General features: G+C 38.6%; 1 protein-coding gene across 6 annotated transcripts in view; it reads left to right on the top strand.

The window, feature by feature from the left end:
- Positions 1 to 21105, top strand: part of col16a1 (collagen, type XVI, alpha 1) — an 84853-nt gene that overhangs the window by 50583 nt on the left and 13165 nt on the right. For 5 of the 6 annotated variants that reach the window (XM_028035472.1, XM_028035474.1, XM_028035470.1 and 2 more), the window contains 26 exons: positions 685 to 813; positions 904 to 948; positions 1298 to 1333; positions 1426 to 1479; positions 3704 to 3754; positions 3834 to 3899; positions 4550 to 4585; positions 5210 to 5317; positions 5585 to 5707; positions 5795 to 5848; positions 5951 to 5992; positions 6315 to 6350; positions 6432 to 6485; positions 6579 to 6647; positions 6740 to 6793; positions 7131 to 7157; positions 9250 to 9306; positions 9592 to 9636; positions 9804 to 9875; positions 11203 to 11247; positions 16486 to 16536; positions 17790 to 17909; positions 18145 to 18186; positions 18639 to 18710; positions 18823 to 18867; positions 19506 to 19550. In XM_028035472.1, coding sequence (XP_027891273.1) covers positions 685 to 813; positions 904 to 948; positions 1298 to 1333; positions 1426 to 1479; positions 3704 to 3754; positions 3834 to 3899; positions 4550 to 4585; positions 5210 to 5317; positions 5585 to 5707; positions 5795 to 5848; positions 5951 to 5992; positions 6315 to 6350; positions 6432 to 6485; positions 6579 to 6647; positions 6740 to 6793; positions 7131 to 7157; positions 9250 to 9306; positions 9592 to 9636; positions 9804 to 9875; positions 11203 to 11247; positions 16486 to 16536; positions 17790 to 17909; positions 18145 to 18186; positions 18639 to 18710; positions 18823 to 18867; positions 19506 to 19550 — 1578 coding nt within the window. The remainder of the gene's footprint in view (positions 1 to 684; positions 814 to 903; positions 949 to 1297; positions 1334 to 1425; positions 1480 to 3703; positions 3755 to 3833; positions 3900 to 4549; positions 4586 to 5209; positions 5318 to 5584; positions 5708 to 5794; positions 5849 to 5950; positions 5993 to 6314; positions 6351 to 6431; positions 6486 to 6578; positions 6648 to 6739; positions 6794 to 7130; positions 7158 to 9249; positions 9307 to 9591; positions 9637 to 9803; positions 9876 to 11202; positions 11248 to 16485; positions 16537 to 17789; positions 17910 to 18144; positions 18187 to 18638; positions 18711 to 18822; positions 18868 to 19505; positions 19551 to 21105) is intronic. The other variant, XM_028035473.1, reaches the window with a different exon arrangement.

The raw sequence follows: 21105 nt of genomic DNA, 5'->3' as shown, positions 1-21105 counted from the left end.
GAAATGAGTTTTTATTGTAGCATATTTATGTATTAAAACACCCCCATTTAAACTTTGGAGAAACTTAAAAATGATTGTTCGGAGAAGCAATCCATACAATCAAACTGATATTTGTTAGCGGTGATTGTGGCTCAGTAGGTAATTAGCTGTCTTGCAATCAGAAAATTGTAAGTCTGATTCCATCTTCCTCCTGACACATGTTGACGTGCAAGATACCTAATCCTAAGTTGCTTGCTGATTGGTGTACAAATGTTGGTGAATGTGGCTCTCGTGTGAAGCACATCGAGTGCTCATATGATTGGAAAAGCTGTCAACAAGTTCAGTCCATCTACCAGGTTAACTGTTCACAAAGGAGGCAAAGATTTCTTCTCTGACACCTACTCCAAAAAACATAAGTCAAGACTTAATAAGTTTAGAGCAGGAAAATGTAAATGCCAGGAACATTTTAGATTCATTTTTTTTCATTGACAAAATTGTAAATCGTTTTTTATTGTTGTTGTTTTTCTTCCACTTTAAGCCAAAAGCTACCATTAATTGGTAGCTTTTGACAGTCTTACATTACGCTAACGTTTGTGGCTGTAACAGGACAAAATGTAAAAAAAGTTTGACTGCAAGAACTTATCTGCAGGTCACAGAATAAGATCTTAACATCTGAAGATATCACATGTGTTCTGTGGGTTTTAGGGAGAACCGTGTTCCGTGTGCCCCACCCTCGGAGAACTCCCACCTAAGCTCATCCCTCGTGGCCAAACTCAAACTCTGCAGCTGAAGGGAGAGAAGGGGGAACCCGGGATTGGACAGAAAGGAGAGCAAGTAAGAAAATAGTTTTCAGTGTTTAAAAAAAAATACTGAAAGTGCATAAGCCTCATTAAAGTAACGTATTGTCCTCTTTTTATTTCCCAGGGGGAGCCAGGAAACGTTGGTTTACCTGGCCTTAAAGGAGAGAAGGTAGTTAAAAGAAAAAGACATAGTGCTGCAAAGTAACAAATATGGATTGTATAAGTGAAGCCCATTCAATCGGTTTTTGGAGCACAACTCTTAATGACTGCATTGAGAAGATAATCACAGCGGTGCACTAATTTTAAGGCCCCAAACTGTCTCCCATGGGGATTTGTTTCTCAGCAGGAAGCTTATTAGCAAAAAAGCCAAGGTACTCAAAAACCAATATCATCTGACATGGCTGCCCATAGGGTGCAACTTAACTCTGAGGGGTGAATTACCAATTTAAAAAGCAATCCATTTTTATCAAAATGGGGAATTTCAGTGATCTTTTTTTTTTCCCCCTGCCTGTCTGCAGGGTAATGCCGGCAACGCGGGAGCTGCCGGAAAGCCGGTGAGTCCAGCCTCAGTTCTTTGAATTTTTTTTTTTTTTTTCTGTTTCTCAACCTGCTGATGTAACGAAATGAAATGTGGCCATGCAAACAGGGGAAACCTGGACCGAGGGGGGCTGCGGGGAAGGACGGACAGAGAGGTGCACAGGTAGGAGAAGTGGTTAACAGCCTTTGCAACTTTGTTATGAATCAAATACATTTTTTCGTAATTGTTTTTTTTTTTCTCCTCATTTTGTTTGCACTTTTTCATGTTGTATCCGAGAAGATAGATTCTTAAACTGACTCTTCAAATTAATTCAAGCTTTACAGCTGTAAATATTAAAATGAAAGCTGTATTTTGGTGTCTCCACACAGGCCAGATGCAATATTGTTGAACAGAATTTCCTTTTACAGATAATAAGAAAGTTTGCTTAAGAGCGACTTGACAGTGATCCAGAAACATGGCTGTTGTGAAAACATGTGTGTTGGAGACCCTCCAGCTGTTTTTGTTTGCTTCTTCCATTGTATTCTCAGAGTAACAAAGGTCCAGTCCTCTCCTATTTCTGTTTTGCTAATTCTTCCCTGTTGAATTAACACTTTGGCTAAAAAAACTAAACAAAAGAAAAACAGCTAAATATGCAATTTAGTATGAAACTATGCAGTAAGCAAAGATGCAATCATTGACAATAGCTCAGTACAGATAATTCTAAGTCCTGACAAGAGCTGTTGAAAGCCATTTTCAAACTAGGTTTATTTTTAATCACACTTTGATAGACTTCCCAGCTAGCTTGTGTGACATTTGATACTTAAAGGAACATTTTTGCACTTCTACCACTGCAGTTAACTACAGTGCTGCTTTTGGATGTCCTAGAAAACAAGATGTGACAGAATTGTGTTGACAAGTGATGAAAAAAAAAAAAAGGGTGCTGCTGCTTTCCACACTTGATGGAATCATAAATGGTACTAGCCACCAGAAAACGTCGAAGGGTAATGTCTGGCCACTGTCCTTTAAATGGACAGACTTAAAGGACTTGAAAACTGATCCATCAAGTTTGGAGAAAACTTGATGGAGAAAACTAGTGTCAAAGTGTGGACTAAAATCCAAGATAAGCTGTCGTGTCATGAGATTAAGCAGTTCATTCATACTCAAAATCCTTCCAATTCGGCTGGAGTACGAACGATTTGGAAAAAGAAATGAGTGCCAGAAATCCTCTGGAGTGAGTTAGAAAAAATTAGTTGACAGTTTATTGTATATGTTTGATGGCAGTTGTTGTTTCTAAGTGTGGTGCTGTCATTTAATAGGGTGGAGGAGCAATAACTTGTCAACACATGACCATAAGTTTGTTTAAATAGCGTTTTCTCTTTTTATTAGAGTGAATCAATTTATGCTTTTTTATTTGACAGCTACTTTTTGCATTTATTCTAGTTGTCTTTGATATATATTTTTGTTGATCCAAAAAATTTAAGTGTGAAAAAACATGAATAGGCTACATTTGTTAAATGGGAAACACTTGTTAAAAAAAAAAAAACCTATAAGAACCCATTTTGATACATAGACTTAAACAAAAATGCATAACCTTCAAAATTTTAATTTGTGATCTTTATAAACCTGTTCAATTCAGGTGTACTTTTTAAGTAAAAGCATGTGCTGCTCTTTTTATAGAACAATGCTGGGAGCTGATATTAGCAGGTTAATTAGTCTGGCTAAAGACAGCCTGCAGCCAGCTGCTTAATGGAAACACTGCTTGCAGTTTGCCAATGGTAGCTTTAAAAGAGCATGATTTAACAAGAGTGATGGGTGTCACCTCACTAGCTACTGCACCACGTCTGCTCATATCATGTTCTACAAGCTAAAGTCACTTAGTATCTTTTGGTGTCATTAAAATGATTTTAACTCCTAGGAGTGGTATGATGGAAAATTTTAGAAGTTTTCACTCTATAGTTCCTTTAAAATATGGATGACATTTGGTATCACACCATTCCTTGTTCGATGCTTTTTGTGGTTCCATCAACTGACCTTGAAGGCTTCTTCATGGAAGCATCCAAGCGCTTTACTATAGAGCTACGATGACTCTTTCCAGGCAACTGTAAAATTGTCCGGATTGATTTCAAAGTCACATCAGTTGGGCAGTTGAAAACATGAAAAATAGATTTCCTCCTCAGAGTATTTTTATTTATTTTTTTTTTATGTAAGCATTGGCAAATACAAACTGTGACTGACCTTTGTAACCTTTAATAATTCTGTTTGGTTTTTATGCACAAGCCTGTACAATTTTATTCATTTACATGAGCATATTTTGTGATAACTTTATATAACACTTATTGAAAGAAATACAAAATGGTGGAAATATGGGGGGGGGAAAGGTGATGATTCCTTCCTGATCTTTCAACAGGGTGAAGACGGGAAGCCCGGTGTGGGAACCGCTGGCCCAAAGGGTGAGAAGGTGAGTGTGTGTGACTGTGTCAAGAAGTCATTACGCCTGTTGCTATGCAGACCGACTTTAAGTATTTGTCCATTCACAGGGCGACTTTGGACCTGGCCCTCCAGGTCCCCCTGGACCTCCAGGACTTGGAGCTGAAGGCAAACAGGTATATCTGTTTGGAAAATATCAATAGGAAAAGCAACTTTTTAAAAATGTTTCTGAAGAATCTTATGGTACTAATGACATGGATTAACACCATTGCTACAGTATATTAATCCGAGTCACAGTCATTTATCTTTGCCAGTGGTTTTTAGTGCACATTGTTGTTTATATCCTCATTAAACAAAGAGAAATATACACCCTGCTTAAAGAGAACACGGATAAGTTCCCTCAGTCATAAGCCAGTTTAAGTGCAAATAGTCAGTTCAGTGTGTACGAGCTAAACTGGCATCACAAAATAACATTTTTAGCTAATTCCACGAGACGAGCTTCTTTGTTCTGCTACGGAGTAAAACCGATTAGGCGCCATCTGGAAGAGTGAAAAGTTTACGATGCTGGAAAGATTTCAACCCCGGGGGCAAAATCTACCCTGATGCTCATTGTGCAAACATAATATGCAGGGAATCTCGCCGAACCACAGAACAGCAGCTAAATAGTAAAAGACAAAAATCTCTTTTGGCTTCTGCCACCTATTCGGTTTACCTGCCGCGTGCTTCTGCCCTTCGCTTTTATGTCAACGGTTTTTACTCTGTGTGACCAGACAGACGTTTGCGCCGTGCTTGCAGCTCAGTGATTGCTTGTTGTTACTTTTAACAGGGACCATCAGGCCAGTCTGGTGCTAAGGGAGAAAAGGTATGTTTTCTATTATTTTGTGTACGTGTATTTACAGACTTTGTGCTCCGGCTGCTAAACCCCAACCCCTGAGAAACATATTCCAAACATTTTGGAGCCCTGTTAAAACCAACTAACCAAGCCTTCTGGGTATTGTGTCAGACTTTTTAAATAACATGCATCATGCATTTAAACGCTTTTCTAGTGAGAGAGGCCTTGATAATGAATCTTGAATAAGTAACACCAGCACAAGGATCAGTTCAAGTGATACTATTTTAATATTTCAGGCAGCTGGGGTACAAATAGTCCAGCTTCTGCTTCGCATTATACCTCGAAATTTATTTGGAATACTTTTATCATCCTGATAAAAAATCTAAGAAGAAAAAAAAAATCTGTCAACAACAAAGACAGTATGCCTTAAATTACCTTATACACTGGAATCACTCAACCCCAACTTCAAAGTGGAACTAGACAGTTGTTGAAATAATGAGGTCGTAACCACTTCCATTATTTGAGAGATAAATTAATAAAGCAGGAGTTGGTATCTAAGCTCCATTCTGTCGGCTCTGTTATTTTGAACAGAAAATACACGGCTCCCGTCAAAACTAAGAAGGGTTTCTGATTGTGTGTTTTGGGTTCGACCAGGGCGAGCGTGGAGAACAAGGAGACAAAGGATTGATCGGTGTCCCCGGAGTCCCGGGTTTGCCTGGAGACCCGGGTCAGGATGGATTAACCGGCTTGAAGGGAGAGAAGGTAAAATGAGAAGCTAGCAGAACATTTCAGTTCAACGTACCACAGTCTGATCTGCCTCTTCTGATGATTTATTCAGAAATATTAACACGAGTTGAAAATGTAGACTCTTATGTTGTTGTTTTTTTTTATAATCGCTATTAATCCAATCTGTTGGGATGTTAATATATTTTGTCCAAAAACCGGCCATATTGGTTCTAGCACCCAAACATATGGCACTTTGACTCATCCTGAAGGTTTGTGTATCATGCTTTGGGTTTGTTTTGCCAGGGTGATTCATGTACTAGCTGTTTGTCTGCTGGCACGGCGGTGGGTGACGGTGTAGCCGTGCCAGGGCCCAAAGGAGAAAAAGGAGATCCTGGGTCCCCAGGAGCGGGGAAACCTGGCAAAACTGTGAGCTGGAGTTCAGTTTAATTTTAGCTTTGCACTTTGAGAATTGCTCAACTCCCCAAAGTCTCAGTTTGTATTTGTTCTCTTTAGGGAAATCGTGGCTTGCCAGGTGTACAGGGTCCCTCTGGTCCCAAAGGAAGCAAGGTGTGAATTGTACACATGTAGATATATATGGAAGATTTCATTTGACCTTTTATTTACTACGCTGCTGTCATTCTGATTTGTGGTGCACCTTGCCCTCAATAGGGCGATGCTGGGGCTGCAGGAGTGGGCCTTCCGGGACCACAAGTAAGATTTTTTTATTATTTTTTTCACATTTAACACATAGCAGAGGATTGTGAAGAGGAAGGAAAATTTATATCTGATTTTTACAAGTAAAATAGGTCTACGGTTGTGTTTTGGCAAAACAGGAAAAAGATTCTAAAATTCTTTTGCTTAAAATCCATCAATGTTCTCTGATGATTTATTTATTCAACTTCTGGGAAGTTGAATAAACTCTTCAACAATTAATCACTTGATTAATTGTAGAGAAAAAAAACTCAGTATTATTTACATTAAAAACCTCCCCGCTTATTTTCTTGTTGCTTCATTTTTTAAATATTTTTCCCAGGGCATTGAGGGACCAAGAGGTCTCCCAGGACTAGTAGTGAGTTTCTCTTCCACCTTCACATTCTGTATTTACCATGCTGCACATTTATAACCTGGTCTAACCTGTTCATTTCTTGAGGGACCCCCTGGTGTTACAGGACTGCCAGGTTCTGTTGGCCCTGCAGGGGAAAAGGTAGATTTTTGTATTAAAACTATGGCATTTTAATCTGGAAAAAAAATGCACATTTTTTTTCAAACTTTGCTTTGCGTCTTTTTTTGTTCACAGGGATCAAGAGGTGATGCGGGACTCCCAGGGCCACAGGGACCACCGGGATTTGGAGTAGCGGGACCGCCGGTAGATTTCAATATGTCGTATTGGTGTAACAAGTCTTATTATAATCCTTTTATTTTGACTCTCACACAACGTGGCTGACTTTCGACTCGCAGGGTAAAGATGGAGCCCCTGGGCCCAGAGGGCTTCCAGGAGCTGACGGCGCACCCGTAAGTTTCCGTCTATTTTTACGTCTTCGTTCCATTTGCATGTTTATCTGTGTGCACATTTGCAGTTTAGGGAAAAAGCTGAAGTTTCAAGCTACACTTAATGTTTGGGTTCGGTTAGAAGTTTTAGTTTCCCTTGAGCTTTTTTTTTTCGGGAATTGTTCTTGATTTAGGTATTACCCAGGATTTCTGCCTCGATCCGTAGGAGAGGCGATGTCTGCTCCCATTTCATTCTTACCCCCCTCAGCTGCACTCAGCTCACTTCCATGTGAAACAACAAAGAGTAACTTTATGTGTTTCTCTTTGTGTGTGTCTGCTTGTGTGTGTCTTTTTCTTGCAGGGATTTCATGGAGCTAAGGGGGACAAGGTAAGTCTACCATTTTGTTTGGATGACAGGAACTGGAAGGGGTTTGAAGATCAGGGGGCGGAACAGATGGTAATCACGAGAGAAGGCTTAACACCCTCCACTGACCGTGCCCGGCGTCACAGACACACTCACTCTCACGTACCCGTGCACATGCAGTCCCGCGGCTACAGATAAAGCATCAGTGGAGGTGACGTGCGTGCCATTCTTGGCAGAGGAGGCATTTTGCGGGCCTGAAGAGAGACGCTGTGTATGAGTAATAATTACCATTTGAGTCAGAGCTGCAGGTCCAGACTGTCACTGAGGAAGGGAGAGATGAAGAATTAAAGAAGGCGGAGCTTTCGGGGCGTGGGACGTGGGACTCAAATGTTAATGACGGATAATTTAAATGTGAGAATAGATACTTTATTGTCCCCCCAAAAAGGAAATTTTGCTCAGTGAGTGAATGCATGACTCTAGCCATTTACATCAACTATTAAACAAGCAAAAACAACAACAAAAAAATAGCAAGTACAACACAATTTCAACAAAAACACACTTAAACATTGGCTAGATAAACACAGAATCAACAATAACATCCTCTAAAGTTTCTGGCTTTTGTGCTTTTAACTTAATTATTCATCAGGGTTATCTGATTAAATTTCTGAAAATGCAACCTGTAATTGTTCAAACATGTCCTCATGAACGAAACATAAAGGATTTACCAGTTGAGACCTGCTGACCATGAACAACAGTTATTTTGAAAATGTAATGCCTCAGCATGCATTTAAGAAATTGCTTCTGATCCACAAGAGTGCTTTTTACCTTGATAAGAGATATCTATGTGGATAAATGTATTCAACATTTTCCAAACTAACAACCAGCAGTATATTTGTGGTGGGCACTATTGTCCTCAGTTCACTTCTGTATTTGCGTTATACCACAAAACCAGCATTCAATGCAACTAGTTAAAACACTCTCTACAAAACCACTGAAAAACGTCATTATTTTACCATTAGCATGAATTAAATGCAGCTTTTAAGAAAGAAATACCTTTTTTCTGAAACACTTTTATGTATTTATCTCACGTCAGTCTGCAAGATACTTGTGCTCATTAACTCTCCGTACGTTAAAATTACTTGATCTCATCCAGAATTATGCACACACTCTGTCTGCATTATTGAAAGTTGGAAGTGGCTCCAACAGAAAGCAGCTTGACCTATTTTCTAACGATTTCAGCCAGTAAATATCAGACCTCTTGGAGGAACTCATAGGCTGCTTAGAGCTTTGAGCATTCAGTCCAACAGGATCGGGTGGTCATTAGTATTCGATAAAAGAAAAGGTGACATTTCAAAATTAACTGACTCTATCCCTACACTGTAGCCCCCTGTACATTTGACACCCTTTATCCCAATACTCGCATACTATGCAAAATGGGTCACAACACAACCAAAACCCAAAGGGATCAGATATGTCAGGAGTTCATTCTTTGTCAAATGTGATTCATTTCATTATATTTTTACGCAAGTGAGAAAATATTTACGTGCAGATCCATTCAATAAGTTAGAATATTATTGAAAAGTCCATTCATTTCAGGAACTCCATCAACAAGTGAAACACATTACATTGATTGTTTAGACAAAGGAGGATGTTTTAACACCTTTTTTTCCTGTTAATTATGATGAGGTTCTGCTAACAGCTAATGAAAATTGACATTTCAAATAAATGAAAAGTATGTTTAATACCTGTTTAAATGTTGTTTCGAAAAAGGTACTTTGAATCTAAAAAATTAGACCAATCGGAATGTATATCCAGCAAGATAAACAATATGACAATGATAGGGGTGAGTAAATTACAGTACATGACAAGCCACATATATTTGACATTTTCTCTGTCTGGTGCTGTAGTAAACCCTGAAAATCTTGAAGAACTGCTCATCACAACCATATTAAAAGATAGTAAGACAATTGGCTACAAATCACATAGAAATTAGTGGTGTTCTTGGACTAATTTGCAGACAAAATGATGATTCTGTTGTGCAAGCAGAGCTTAGCGAAGAGAAAACAGCTTTACTTGAACTTTTTTTAATTGCTTTATTTATACACCAATGTTGTAGGGGGAACGAGGAGAGTGTAACTGCAACCCGCCCGGGCCTACAATTGTAGGTGGACCTGTGAGTACACACTTGCAAAAACACACACATACAAATTCCAAGAAACGCATGACAATATGCTGAAAATTCTAAGAAACTTCTGCATCGTGCTGTAGAAGACCAAGTATAGCAACACTACTTTCAAAGAGTCAATTGTAACTTAACAGGAGATCTATAAGGGAAGAAGAAGAAAAAAAAGCTCTGTTATTTCTTCTACGTGCCTTACTGCGGCTTGACATTTGTTGACATTTATTTTAACATCACACTATCCCTGCTGCTCTGATTTTGCCTGTCTGTGCCTTGCAGGGAGCCCCAGGAACCCCAACAAACACGTGGCAGCCCGGGCCTCAGGTCGGATCCGTTAACCAGCCAAATTGTCTGAAAAATCCTTATGTTTTGTTTGAAACCGTTTTCTCCTTTTTTTTCTCCAGAAGACAACAGAGTCTTCAGTTTTTGTTTGACTAGGACTTTGTTTTCTTACTGTAGTGCTATTTGTGGTCTCTGTTTGTGTGTTGCAGGGCCCTCCTGGACCTCCTGGCCCTCCTGGCCCCCCTGGACCTCAGGGAGTCATTGGAATCCAAGGTCCTCAGGTAAAATGCAGGGCTTGTTGGATGGTGATAAGGATGTTTTTTTTTGTTTTTTTTTTAGTTCAATTCAGGAGTTGCTCTATTTGTCTGAATTGAACTGCGAGTATGATACTGATGGAAACTTGTCAAACCCTTTTTACGTTTTCTACATTTCTGTGTTGTTTTAGACTCAACGGATTAGGTATTTTTTGAACAATATTCACACAATTTTCCACAATTGCATCCACAAAAGTACTTTCAAGTCTGTTAAGAACTAGCAGCCTCAGAATTTAAGCACTCTGAACAACAAAGAGTTGCTGTATATTTTTGCTTACTTGTTCCACATTGAAAGTGTCATTTAGGCTTTTGTATTTAAGTTGAAGTGACAAAAAAAAGCAAAAGAAATCTGTGGAGGAGAAAAACACTTTCACTGTACACCAACATGACCCCATAAGGAGACAAATGTTTGTCATCTCTATTGCGTAAAAGTCATGAATTGAGGCAAAACGAACTCCAAACAGACAGAAAAAACATCACAAGAAAACCTATTTTAAGTTAGAAGCATCACTATAAAATTTATAGCCTAGGCTTTGTAATTGTGGAATACAGTGTGTGAAAATATATAATATCATAAATACCATATTGAGTCTGAAATGAAAAAAAGAAGACATGTAGAGAACGTGTAAGGCTCTGAGAACTTTCCAGCATCTCTGAATGACATAGGCTTTCAGCTTGGGCCTTTGGGTACATACTGAAAATAAGGCTTTTACATGCTTTGCTTCTTTAGGCGGTCCATGAAGTGCATGTAGGATATGGAATGACGATAAACCAAAAGTATGTCTGCAAAAGCTTGAACATAACCAGGTTAAAAGGAGCAAACAAACTTGATAAAACACACTAACCCCATCTGGTGCTTCAAGCCTTTAACCCAAATGGGAAGCAACTGAGCAAGCTTTCGTAATGTCTGCCGAGACATGAACAGTTATTTGAAGGTCTGGCTTAAAGTTCAAAAAGTTTGTAAAGTTATTCAATGCTTAACCACGAATTTAACTAATTTCTAAAGAATGTTTTCAAAGAAACAGACCTTCAAATAAAGTGAAAACGCTGCAAGAGTCAAAGGTGTAAGTAGAGGTATCAGAAGTGGGGAATGAATTGATAAAGCCATGTCTATTCAAACATATTTGGGCATAAGACTTCTTTTTTGGTCATTTTCACAAGATATGGCAGGATAAGGAACTGGTTTCATTGTTTGACCCTGCCCCTTTGACTCTGCCTTTAACCACTGGTGGAGATGGGAGTGGCCAGCCCTTGATTGGAAACAAACTAGTTCAACCTCAGTTCCTTCTTTCAGGGTATCCCTGGAAACGACGGCATACCGGGTTTGCCTGGAAAGAGCGTAAGTAAAATTAGTGAAAAACGGATGAGAGGTGCTTCTTCAGATTTGATGTGTTGGGGCCTATGTTTAATTTTATGAAAATAGATAATATATATATATCTTTTGGGGGAAATTGAAACAGTAGCCCACACTCCCATGATGGCCTTTGTGAGTTATGGAAGTTGTAAGAAGGTTTTTCTCTAAAATATTTGAGAAAAGTATATTTTTCACTTTTTAAATGTATAATACTGGTGCCTCTCTCCCATGAACACCACCACATTTTGGACTTGTGATAAGGGGCAGCTGTCACAGAGTCCAGCCTGTCCAGGTAGCCCTACCACAACATCCCCATCCACCCCTACCACCACATCAACAGAGACAAAATGCCTCAAAGGCCACATAATCATAAACTTCCACCAGACCGACTTCTCTATGGTCAGGATAAAAAAAATTAAAAAAACACTTTTCTCCTGAATATGAGATTCATCAATTAGTAGGAGCCTGAGAGATTGGGAAGTGGGGTACTTCAACAGCTGGAGGACACTTTTTGTTCCCATTTCTTATTAATTAGGATCATCAGTCTGGTCTGCCACACTGTTGTTTCAACTCTCCATGACACACAGAAGAAAAGTGACAACATTTGATAGCCCCGCAATATCCCAAACCCTCAGCATCATAGTATAATTCTTACCTACTCCTTGCAACCTGTGACAACAGAGTTTTTGAACTGTCTCGTGGCCTGTGCTATAGCTATGGACTCACTTTTGCCAGGTTTTCTGATTCTGTCTTGTCCACGACTGAAACCCAAACAAATCATAGCCACCAGGCACTAAAGTAGTGCATGCTACTAATTACCAAATGTATGAAGAGATCTTATTTATGTATTAACCCTCCTGTTATGTTTGTTTCTAGGGTACAGCAAAAATGTTCGTGGGTCAATTTGACCCAGGGAGTGTTTAATCATGCAATAGTGTCAGAAACCAAAAAATTCCTCCAAAACATTTTTGTATCTGATTATTAACTCCAATACTAACCATTTCAATCAATATTTGTGCAATGATGTTTTATTATTTCTCAGAAATTAAGGATCAATGACGACAACCTGCTCATTTACTCATTTGGACATAAAAAATGGAATTTAGATTTTTAATGTCCACTGAAAAAAACCTAGACACAAAAAAACAATAATTTCCTTGAAGTTGACCTTTGGTAAATTATTTTATATTATACTTTTTTTTTTTTACCAAAGGGTGATCTTTATAATTGAACTTGAGACACGCATACTGTTCTGGGTCAAATTGACCCGCTGATTAAAATCAAGATAAATGAGTCATGCAGAGAGTATTTATGTTTTCATCCACTTCTGCTGAGTGTCACTCAGAGTGGGTGGAGTTTGTCCACAGGAACAGAAAAGATTCCCGTCAAAGGTTGTGTGAACACCTGCTTTCTCGCAGTTTCCTAGTGAAGTAAAGAGAGTAGTGAGAAAGTGGGCTTGTGTGTGTGTGGTTGCGTGTGTTTGTGTGTGAGTGTGTGTGTGGTGAAATATGGTTCATAGCTCCAAGGAAACATATAGAATTGGACATTTTAAAATCTTTTTTTGCACTTTAACCTGACTGCCGGGTCAAATTGACCCGAACAGTATCGATGTAAAAAGTAGACCTAGGGTTTGGTACAAATGTGTAAAATGAATAAATTTTCAACTTATGTCTAGAGTGCACCTATTAAGACAAATAGAAAACGTTTCATGCAAAAAAATGCTTCTATTTTTTTTTTTTTATTTGTAAATTTTAAAACGGGTCAATTTGACCCGGAACATAACAGGAGGGTTAACATGTTCATATCTATTTCATGCTCCTATGAAGCATAGTGATTTATAAAAGAGAGTAAATCTGTATGGAAGCAATTCCTTAAATTCATGAAGTTATGAAAATTTAATGAGGTTAGGTTCTCCTATCTAAGAGGGGAAAAAAGGTAAATTTACCTTGAATTAAAGTTGTGGATATTGGTCCTGTCTTTTTTTTTTTTGCCCCCAGCAAAAGGCAGAATATTAGTGATGGATTCCCCAGAATTCTTAACCATCTTCATAATTTTTGGATTGCTGGTGCACTTAACTACATTCCTGTTTTGGCATGCGGGCATGACTTGCACTTGGTGTTAAAAAGAAAAGTCAGAATGAATTTATTAGTCACTCAAGAAGTAATAAGGAACTGTCTCCTTGAAACTTTACATAAAAAAAATATGCTGATTATTTTCAGGAGATCTGAGAACCTAATTATCTAGCAGAAAATCAATTGGTAATATTGAGGAGGGAAAAAATATCTAGGTGAATTGAATTTATCTGTGGTTTGTGATTGCCTTTGTGGTCTATGTTGTATTATGTGTTATGGCTTAATGTCTATGGGGAACATCTGCAAACACCATCATTTGGTGGTGGGTGGATTGTCTTCTGGGGTGCAGGGAGTAATAAATCTATAAAGAAAAGTGGAATTTTGTCACTTTCACCATTAAATGAACACAGAACTGTGCTTATGTATTAAAAAAAACTGTGATGTGTAACTGCATAATTTGAGAGAGTGAAGATTTTTTGAGAGCGCTAATTCCTATAGATTGATGAGAGAAGAACAAACAGTGGAATGCTTTGGACACACTCATGTTCTTGTTTAATGTTTTCTTTTTCCTGTTTTTTCTTCTTCAAAATAATCCCATTACTTTCTTTCTAGCCTTCAGCAGGTTTTATTTTTCTGAAGGGGAGCTGCTTTTTTTCTTTTTCTCTCAGGACGCTCACAAACAGATTTTTAAAACATTAGCGCAAGCAGCTTTGAGATGTTCAAAAGTTAGCCATTTGCAGACTGTAATGAAGAAAAGAACTCTCCACAGTGGCATATAATTACAGGAAACCTTCCTCTGGGCAAGTCTACTAATGCACAAGGCCTTGTTCTAACCAGAGTAATGGTCAACAGTGTGTTGCATAAAACAGTTGTCCTGGCTAATGGGTTCAGTTTGAGCAGAGTCAAATGAAGCTGTAATGACTTTGATAACAGCCCAGGTGCTATTGACAGACACTCTCAGGGGAAAGGCTCCTCTTTTTTCCTATATCTTTTATAGAGCTGACTGTCACAGTAAATGTACTCGGTGTGCGAATGAACAGCTTTTGTTTAGTGGAGATAGTGAATATATTCTTCTGGCTGCATATGTCCCCTCGATTGCAAAACTCTGACACTGTTGCATCTTTTTTTAGGGTAGTCAGAAACACTTCCTACGGCAATGCTCTTTATAAATCTGAGTTGGCAACATGAGCGCCTGCCGACATTTTACTCAGACTTTTTTTTTTTTTCTCAGAGGTTGTGAGGTGTATTTCTCAATATAAGGCTGCACAGTAGTGCATTGTTGCCTTGGAGCAAAAAAAAAAAATGGTCCTGAGTATGAATCCTGACCAGGACCTTTCTGCATGTAGTCTGCATGGTGCATTCGTGGGTTCTTCACGAGAACTCTGAATCCCTCCTTTATTTAAAAAAAAAAAAAAAAGCATATTATGTTGATTAGCTTCTCTGCCGTTAAGTGAGAATGTGTGCATGCATATCAGTTTGTTTTGTGTGCCTCTGTGTGGCTTTGTGACCAGTGACACCAACACTGCGTTGCAATAAATCGACAAACACTAACCAACTACTTTACAGTGTCAATTTTGAAACTTTGCTGTAACACAAAAGTTCTTCAAACGCTTTGCTGTGCAAATTTTATCCTGCATAAACATTTGCTTTAAAGCACTGACTTAAGCCATAAACGTCTAATGTTTTTCTTTTCGTTTCTATTTTTTTTTTTTTTACATAAAATTTGCCCTTAAATAGGACCCACAGTGATGCCAATAGTTTAATTCACTCATTCTCCAATCTGACTGTTTTTTTTTTTTTGTCTATTTCTGCTAACATACTTTTTACTCATATGTAGTTTCCACAACTTTATTTAATGAAAAACTGAAATATTTTCTTAACATCTGAGTAAAATGGTTGGTTTTTCTGTTACAGCAGGGATGTCAAACTCAAGTCCTGCTTGTTTTAAACGTTCCCCAGCTCCAAAATAGTTGATTTTAATATTTGAATCAGCTGCTTAACGTGTCACCAAGTTCTACAGGAGCCTTATGAAGATGTATGAGTTTGATTCAGATGTGCTGAACCGGGGAGATACCTAAAATATGCAAGATATTAGCCCTTAAGGACAGACTTTCAATCCTATGACACTAATGAGGAAAAATATTTCAACTTTTCTTCAGTTGCAGTCTTCATGACATCAAGTTATTTGAATGCTGAAAGAATAAACTGTGGAATAAAAAAAAAATAATAAAAAAAACATCTTTTCATCTAGGCAAATCTCTTGGTTTGAATGTAATCATTTCTTTTTCAGTCCTGTTCACTTTGACATCACAGTAAGACATGCGGAGTTTTGCTAGGAAAACGGCACTTTGCACCGAGTTTTCTGATGGAAAAGATTTGTGGCGATGAAGTGAAGATTACCCCATCGATTCTGCGATTTCAGCAGCTGGATGAAATGGTATTTCTCCAGCAAGTTGCAAAAGTGACAAAAAAAAAAAAAACAGCTCGGAGTTCAGATAAAAGCGAGATAGTCTGCTAGCAGGAATAAGGATGGTGTTGGATAAAAACAGACACGTCTGTGTGTTAATTCAGGCCAGGAGGGCTGCTGTCTGAAAAAGGCTGTTTCCTCTGATGAGCAGTGTGTGCTAATTTTAACAGCGTGCCGCTTTGGCAGGTTGAATGTGAGTAATTTTGTTCAACCAGATGGGTGTCAATCAGATTACAAATGTGTGGAATGGCAGTCAATTTTCAAATCTGGAAAGCAAAACATCAATCACGAAAAAGTGTTTGTGTATATGTGTGTGTGCACATAGTTTACCTTTAAACTGACAAAAAACACCCGTACAGGATGAGGAGGAAACATCGTCTTACCAGTTTGCTTTTTCATTATACTCTGAATATGTAATTGTTTTTTTTTTTCATTTGGCTGCAATGCTTCAGCTTGGAAAGAACTGAAAATGCTCAGTCCCTCGTATAGCTCTGAATTTCCTTATTAGCTGGTTAGAATGACATTTGAAGTATAATTAAGTCAAAAAAAAAGAGAAATGGACTGTTTTGAGGCGATTTGAGTGATTGTGAAGAAATATCTTGAAGGCTAGATTTCTGTTTGGTTTTTTTCCCTTTTTTTCAGATGTTGAAATGAATTTAACTGAATTTCTGTTCCTTCACGTAGAGCTATACTGGACCACAAATGCCTCAAGATACAAGTATAGATGTGGGAGACGTAAGTACGAATCATTTATGCACTCATGTTTTAATGTGCCATTCTGTGGTCTTAGGATGCACAGGAGTGTATATGAGTAAGTTTATGTTTTATCCAAAAGTCAATTCAAGTAAAAGAAAGAAACTTGTGTGTTCTCTATGCATAGAGGAATACAGTTCAAGCATTTGTTTCTGGTCATTTTGATATCAACAGCTTACAGCTAAAAAAAACTTGAAATTTAGTATCTCGGAAAATCAGAATATTCTATAAAAACAATAAGAAAAAAATAATAATTTTAAATACAGAAATGCTCATCTATTTAAAAAATCCTTGTATTGTACAGTACAGTATATACACTCAACGTTTGGTCTGAGGTAGCCCGGTAAAAAAATTGTGTCTTGTTCTACCATTTGCTTTGCACAGAGTCTGGACTTTCAGGTGTTTAAAAACAATTGTTGGCCAGAAACATGGACGCTGCTGACGTTTTAATTTTTACCCAACGCTAACAGTTGTGGGCCAGCTTGACGGCATGAAGCTTACTGGAAATTGCCATCCCAAAGAGTAAAGTGCCAAGCTGAGGAGGTGTTTGTTGATGTTAATCCAATATTTCGAGGTGTGACCAACATGGACTGAACGTCTTTGTTAACTTCCTCCACTGCCATTGCTAAAACTGCTACAATTCTACAACAGACATCATCATCGTTCACGACTCCTCCTTCTGTTCACAGATTGGCCCGGTTGAAATTCAAACCTGCATCAATCCCAAACAGGCACTCCTGATATTGCCTTTGGTTCAAGTGAATCTACCCTAAACTGTCTTTGCCTCTCAGTCTTCTGAAGATGGCAGGTATTCCTGCTCCATGTGCCACAACACGTACTCCATTCTCTAAATTTTTCATTACTCTTCTTGGATACAGCTCCTTTTCAGCTGGCAGCTCCTTTAACGATGACCTTTTGTGACCCTCCTCGTCAATGACTCTGCTGGGCAGCTGTCAAGCCAGCTACCTTCTTCAAGACTATGTGGAGCATAATTTCCCCATAATTCTAGTATTACTTTTTTTTAAGGGTGTAAGCCATAATCATCAAAATGATCAGAAATGAAGCACATGAATTAAATTTGGAATAAATTGAATTCATGAATGTGCATGAGTTTTAAGCTTGTGAACTGAGGACGGCATAACTAACTTATCGAGGCGCACCTCTGCAGCATGACGTGTCAGCGAGCATCCTCGTGTATATAGAAATAAACTATTATTTCTATGTGTGCGACACAGGAGGATTGTGGAGAGGGCTGTTCTCAGGGGCTGCCAGGGGTCCCGGGCATGGCTGGTGCCAAGGGTGAAAAAGGAGACCAGGGCAAGCCTGGTGCAACAGTCATGGACAGCTGTGACAGGGTGAGACTTTGTGGGAGCGGGTTTGCTTGTTGCAATGTTTTCAGCCTCTCTGCATAGTTCCCCCTCCACCCTGGACTTGGAATTATATGCGGCGTTTCCAGTACCGCAGTCACCGCCGTGATGAATGCGAAATGACAGTCCATCGTTTTGCATTGTGTTCGAGAGTGCATGGCCTGTTGTGATCCGCTCTCTGTGGAGCCAGCGCTCTAATAACTTCTCTTGTCTACCTTTATAGTGTTTGGAGAGACTGCAGAGGACACAGGCGACTGAAGCGACGGTTTGTTTGAAACTACTGCCATAATAAGGATTACCCAGCATGTATAAATATACAGTGCTGTGCTAAAAGTGTGACTATCCCTTGAAGGATTTTCATATTTTTTCACATTACGTTCAGAAGCCTCTATGAAATTTGCTTGGATGCTAAATGAGAGACCGACACAAAGCAGTTGACTGTTGACGTGCGCTTTGTTTTAATTTGGGTATGTCGGAGTAAAGGGGGATGAATACAAATGCGCACATATCTTTTCTGATTTTTTTTTTTTTTCCCCCTTTTTACAATGATGCACTACTTTGACTTGGTCTCATATAGAATTCTGGAAAACAAACATATTGATGTTTGGAATGCAATGTGGCAAAAATATGAAAAGGGAGGGAAAAACTACTTCTGCAAAGCACTGCTTATATACAGTACGTGTGAAATCCATACACCGGTATTTGATTTCCTTGCAGGGTGATCGATCTTGCACCGGAACACCCGGAATTCCAGGAGTGCCTGGAGCAACGGGAATAAAAGGAGACACCGTGAGTGTCCTTCCCAGAGTGTCTGCTGGGTCCAACACATTTCTTCTATCGGCCATTTTTCTGTGTCCTAACAAACTTGAAAAAGAACAGATTTACCTCTCTTCCACTTCAGGGTTCTCCGGGAGAGAGGGGCTCGCCAGGACCGCCAGGAATCATGGTAAGGATCATTCAAGGATCATCTTCATTTGAAAGCAGAGAAACCTGAACTAACTTGTGAGGTTTTTAATAGGAGTAGTAGTTACATCTCCCTTGGCTGAATATCTGTTCAGAGATCTCATCTGCTGGATGACGCTTTTATTAAAATCCTCACATATTTTGACTAACTTAACCTTCTGTGAAATTTATGAAAAAAAGTTAAAACAGAAAAGTTTAGCGCACTTTGCAGTCATGTAGTATTTTTGGAAGAACTTTAGTGAGCGGGGGGGAAAAAAAGGGATTCATTTCTTTGTTATCATCGTTTTAGAACAGCACCGCTGGGTTTTTGTCTCAAAGCCCAGATTTGAAGTGACTTGATATAAATGGAGTGAGTGCATGCCACTTCCTGTGTGGTCATAGAGCCCCCTGGTGGCACATTGAGGGAACAAGAAAAAAACAAACCTAATCCTTCTATCTAAACTAATATTGTTATAAATGCATAATTCCCACAGCAGAATCTAGGTTGTATTGTTCACTTCCAAGAATAAATAGATACCTGCTTTAATTAAAGTTGTGAGCTTGTTTTGGTCTGTGTTTATCCTTTGGTTCAGCTTGTCTCAGGTGTTTGAAAGTGTTGTCTTCATTGCTTTCTGTCCACAGGGACCCCCTGGCTTCCCAGGTCCTCAGGGCCCATCTGGCTTATCTGTAAGTCTCACTTATGTTTTCACACTTCAATTAGTTCTCTCAGTCCTAGAAAAAAAGAGAAAAGTCTTCAGAGCAGTACAAACAAAAATATGCGACAGTCTTGTTTTATTTTGGGGTTTTTTTTTAACTGTTTCTCATTAACAGTGTAATAATATCATAACAGAACTGTTCCTGATGGGGAGAAAAGGGACACAAGTAAAACTTTTGCTGTCAATTTGTCAAACTGTACAGCACAAGAGCCAGGGGGTAAAGAATGCACTATAAAATGAAAAAGAAAGCTGAATCTTTTTATTTTTTTTCCCCCTAAACCTGTTTTTTCAAAATAAAGTAGAATAATTCTTACATGTTGCTTAACACCAGTCTTGGCCAAGACCTTTGTAGGGACTTGAAGGACACTCTTTAGCTGTGGTTTGGCTATATTTGTGCCATTTCACATTTCAAAAATAAATGTGCTTAATGAAAACATGGCAATTTTGGAAAAAAAAAAAAAATCTATTGTTTTAGCATCAGAATGAGGCTTTTTTTTTGCCGTATTGAAATTGGTTTTCGCATCGCACGAGTTACATGATCAAACCACCAGATGTTGCCACTGGCGCAAACCACAAAGAAGACGACAGGAAGTAGTTGGAGGATGACGGCGCGGAATGTTTTTTAATGACTTATCACGTGCATAAAGTTGTTCACGTGTGATTTTAATTGCGTTTCTCATTTAATAGAAACACCAGAATTGCGAAATTGTGTATTTTTGACATTGGTGGAATATGAACAAAGATTTATGAATGTTTGTAATGGAATCCTGAAGGTTTCTTCAGGGCAACCAAACCTCTCAAATTTGAGTTTTTCTTGATTTTGGAGCATAAAAAAACTCTTTTCCTCACGTCGGCTGCAGTATTCTTGCATGTGAGGTCATTTTGAAGCAAAGCAATGATGGCTGACAACTTTCATGATTTTCATTCAACTGTTTCCACCATCTCTAATATCTCACCTCATGTAGTAGACATGTTTTGCTCATAAAATGTTATTTTTAGAAGAAATTTAGAGAATCATACAGCAGTTTATTTGCAGCAGTTTCTACCTACTCTTATAAATTAAAAAGTCAGTTAATCCGGTCTCATCTCCTCATCTGCCTTTGCTTACAGTCGTTAGGCTGTTGCCAGGCAACTGCTCACACCTACATGTGTATCAATATTTACACTCAAATTTTGCTCGATGTACATTTACCGCACTATGACAGACAACTTTTAACTCAGCTTCCTTTCATACACACATTTTTGTCGTTTAGACTACGCCATGCGTGTATTTGTGTTTTATTAAAAAGTAAGTGTTGGGCTGCAGCAGCCGAAGCTGCAATTAGAAACACGAGTTCAAAGATTCAGTAATGTCTGAGGATAGAAAACGGTTTACTACACCAAAACAGCCGAGTTTTATGAGTGGGCATCACCACCCTGCTGCTTCACAGAGTGAAAGACCAAAGAAAAAAAAAGACTACAATCCGACAAGTAAGCTTTTTCTTTCTCTTTGCTATTGGCTTTTTTTTTTTCATTTTAAGTAGAGA

This window comes from Xiphophorus couchianus, chromosome 13, assembly GCF_001444195.1.
Source record: "Xiphophorus couchianus chromosome 13, X_couchianus-1.0, whole genome shotgun sequence".
NCBI lineage: Eukaryota > Metazoa > Chordata > Actinopteri > Cyprinodontiformes > Poeciliidae > Xiphophorus > Xiphophorus couchianus.
This window is presented reverse-complemented; position numbering and strand designations above follow the sequence as displayed.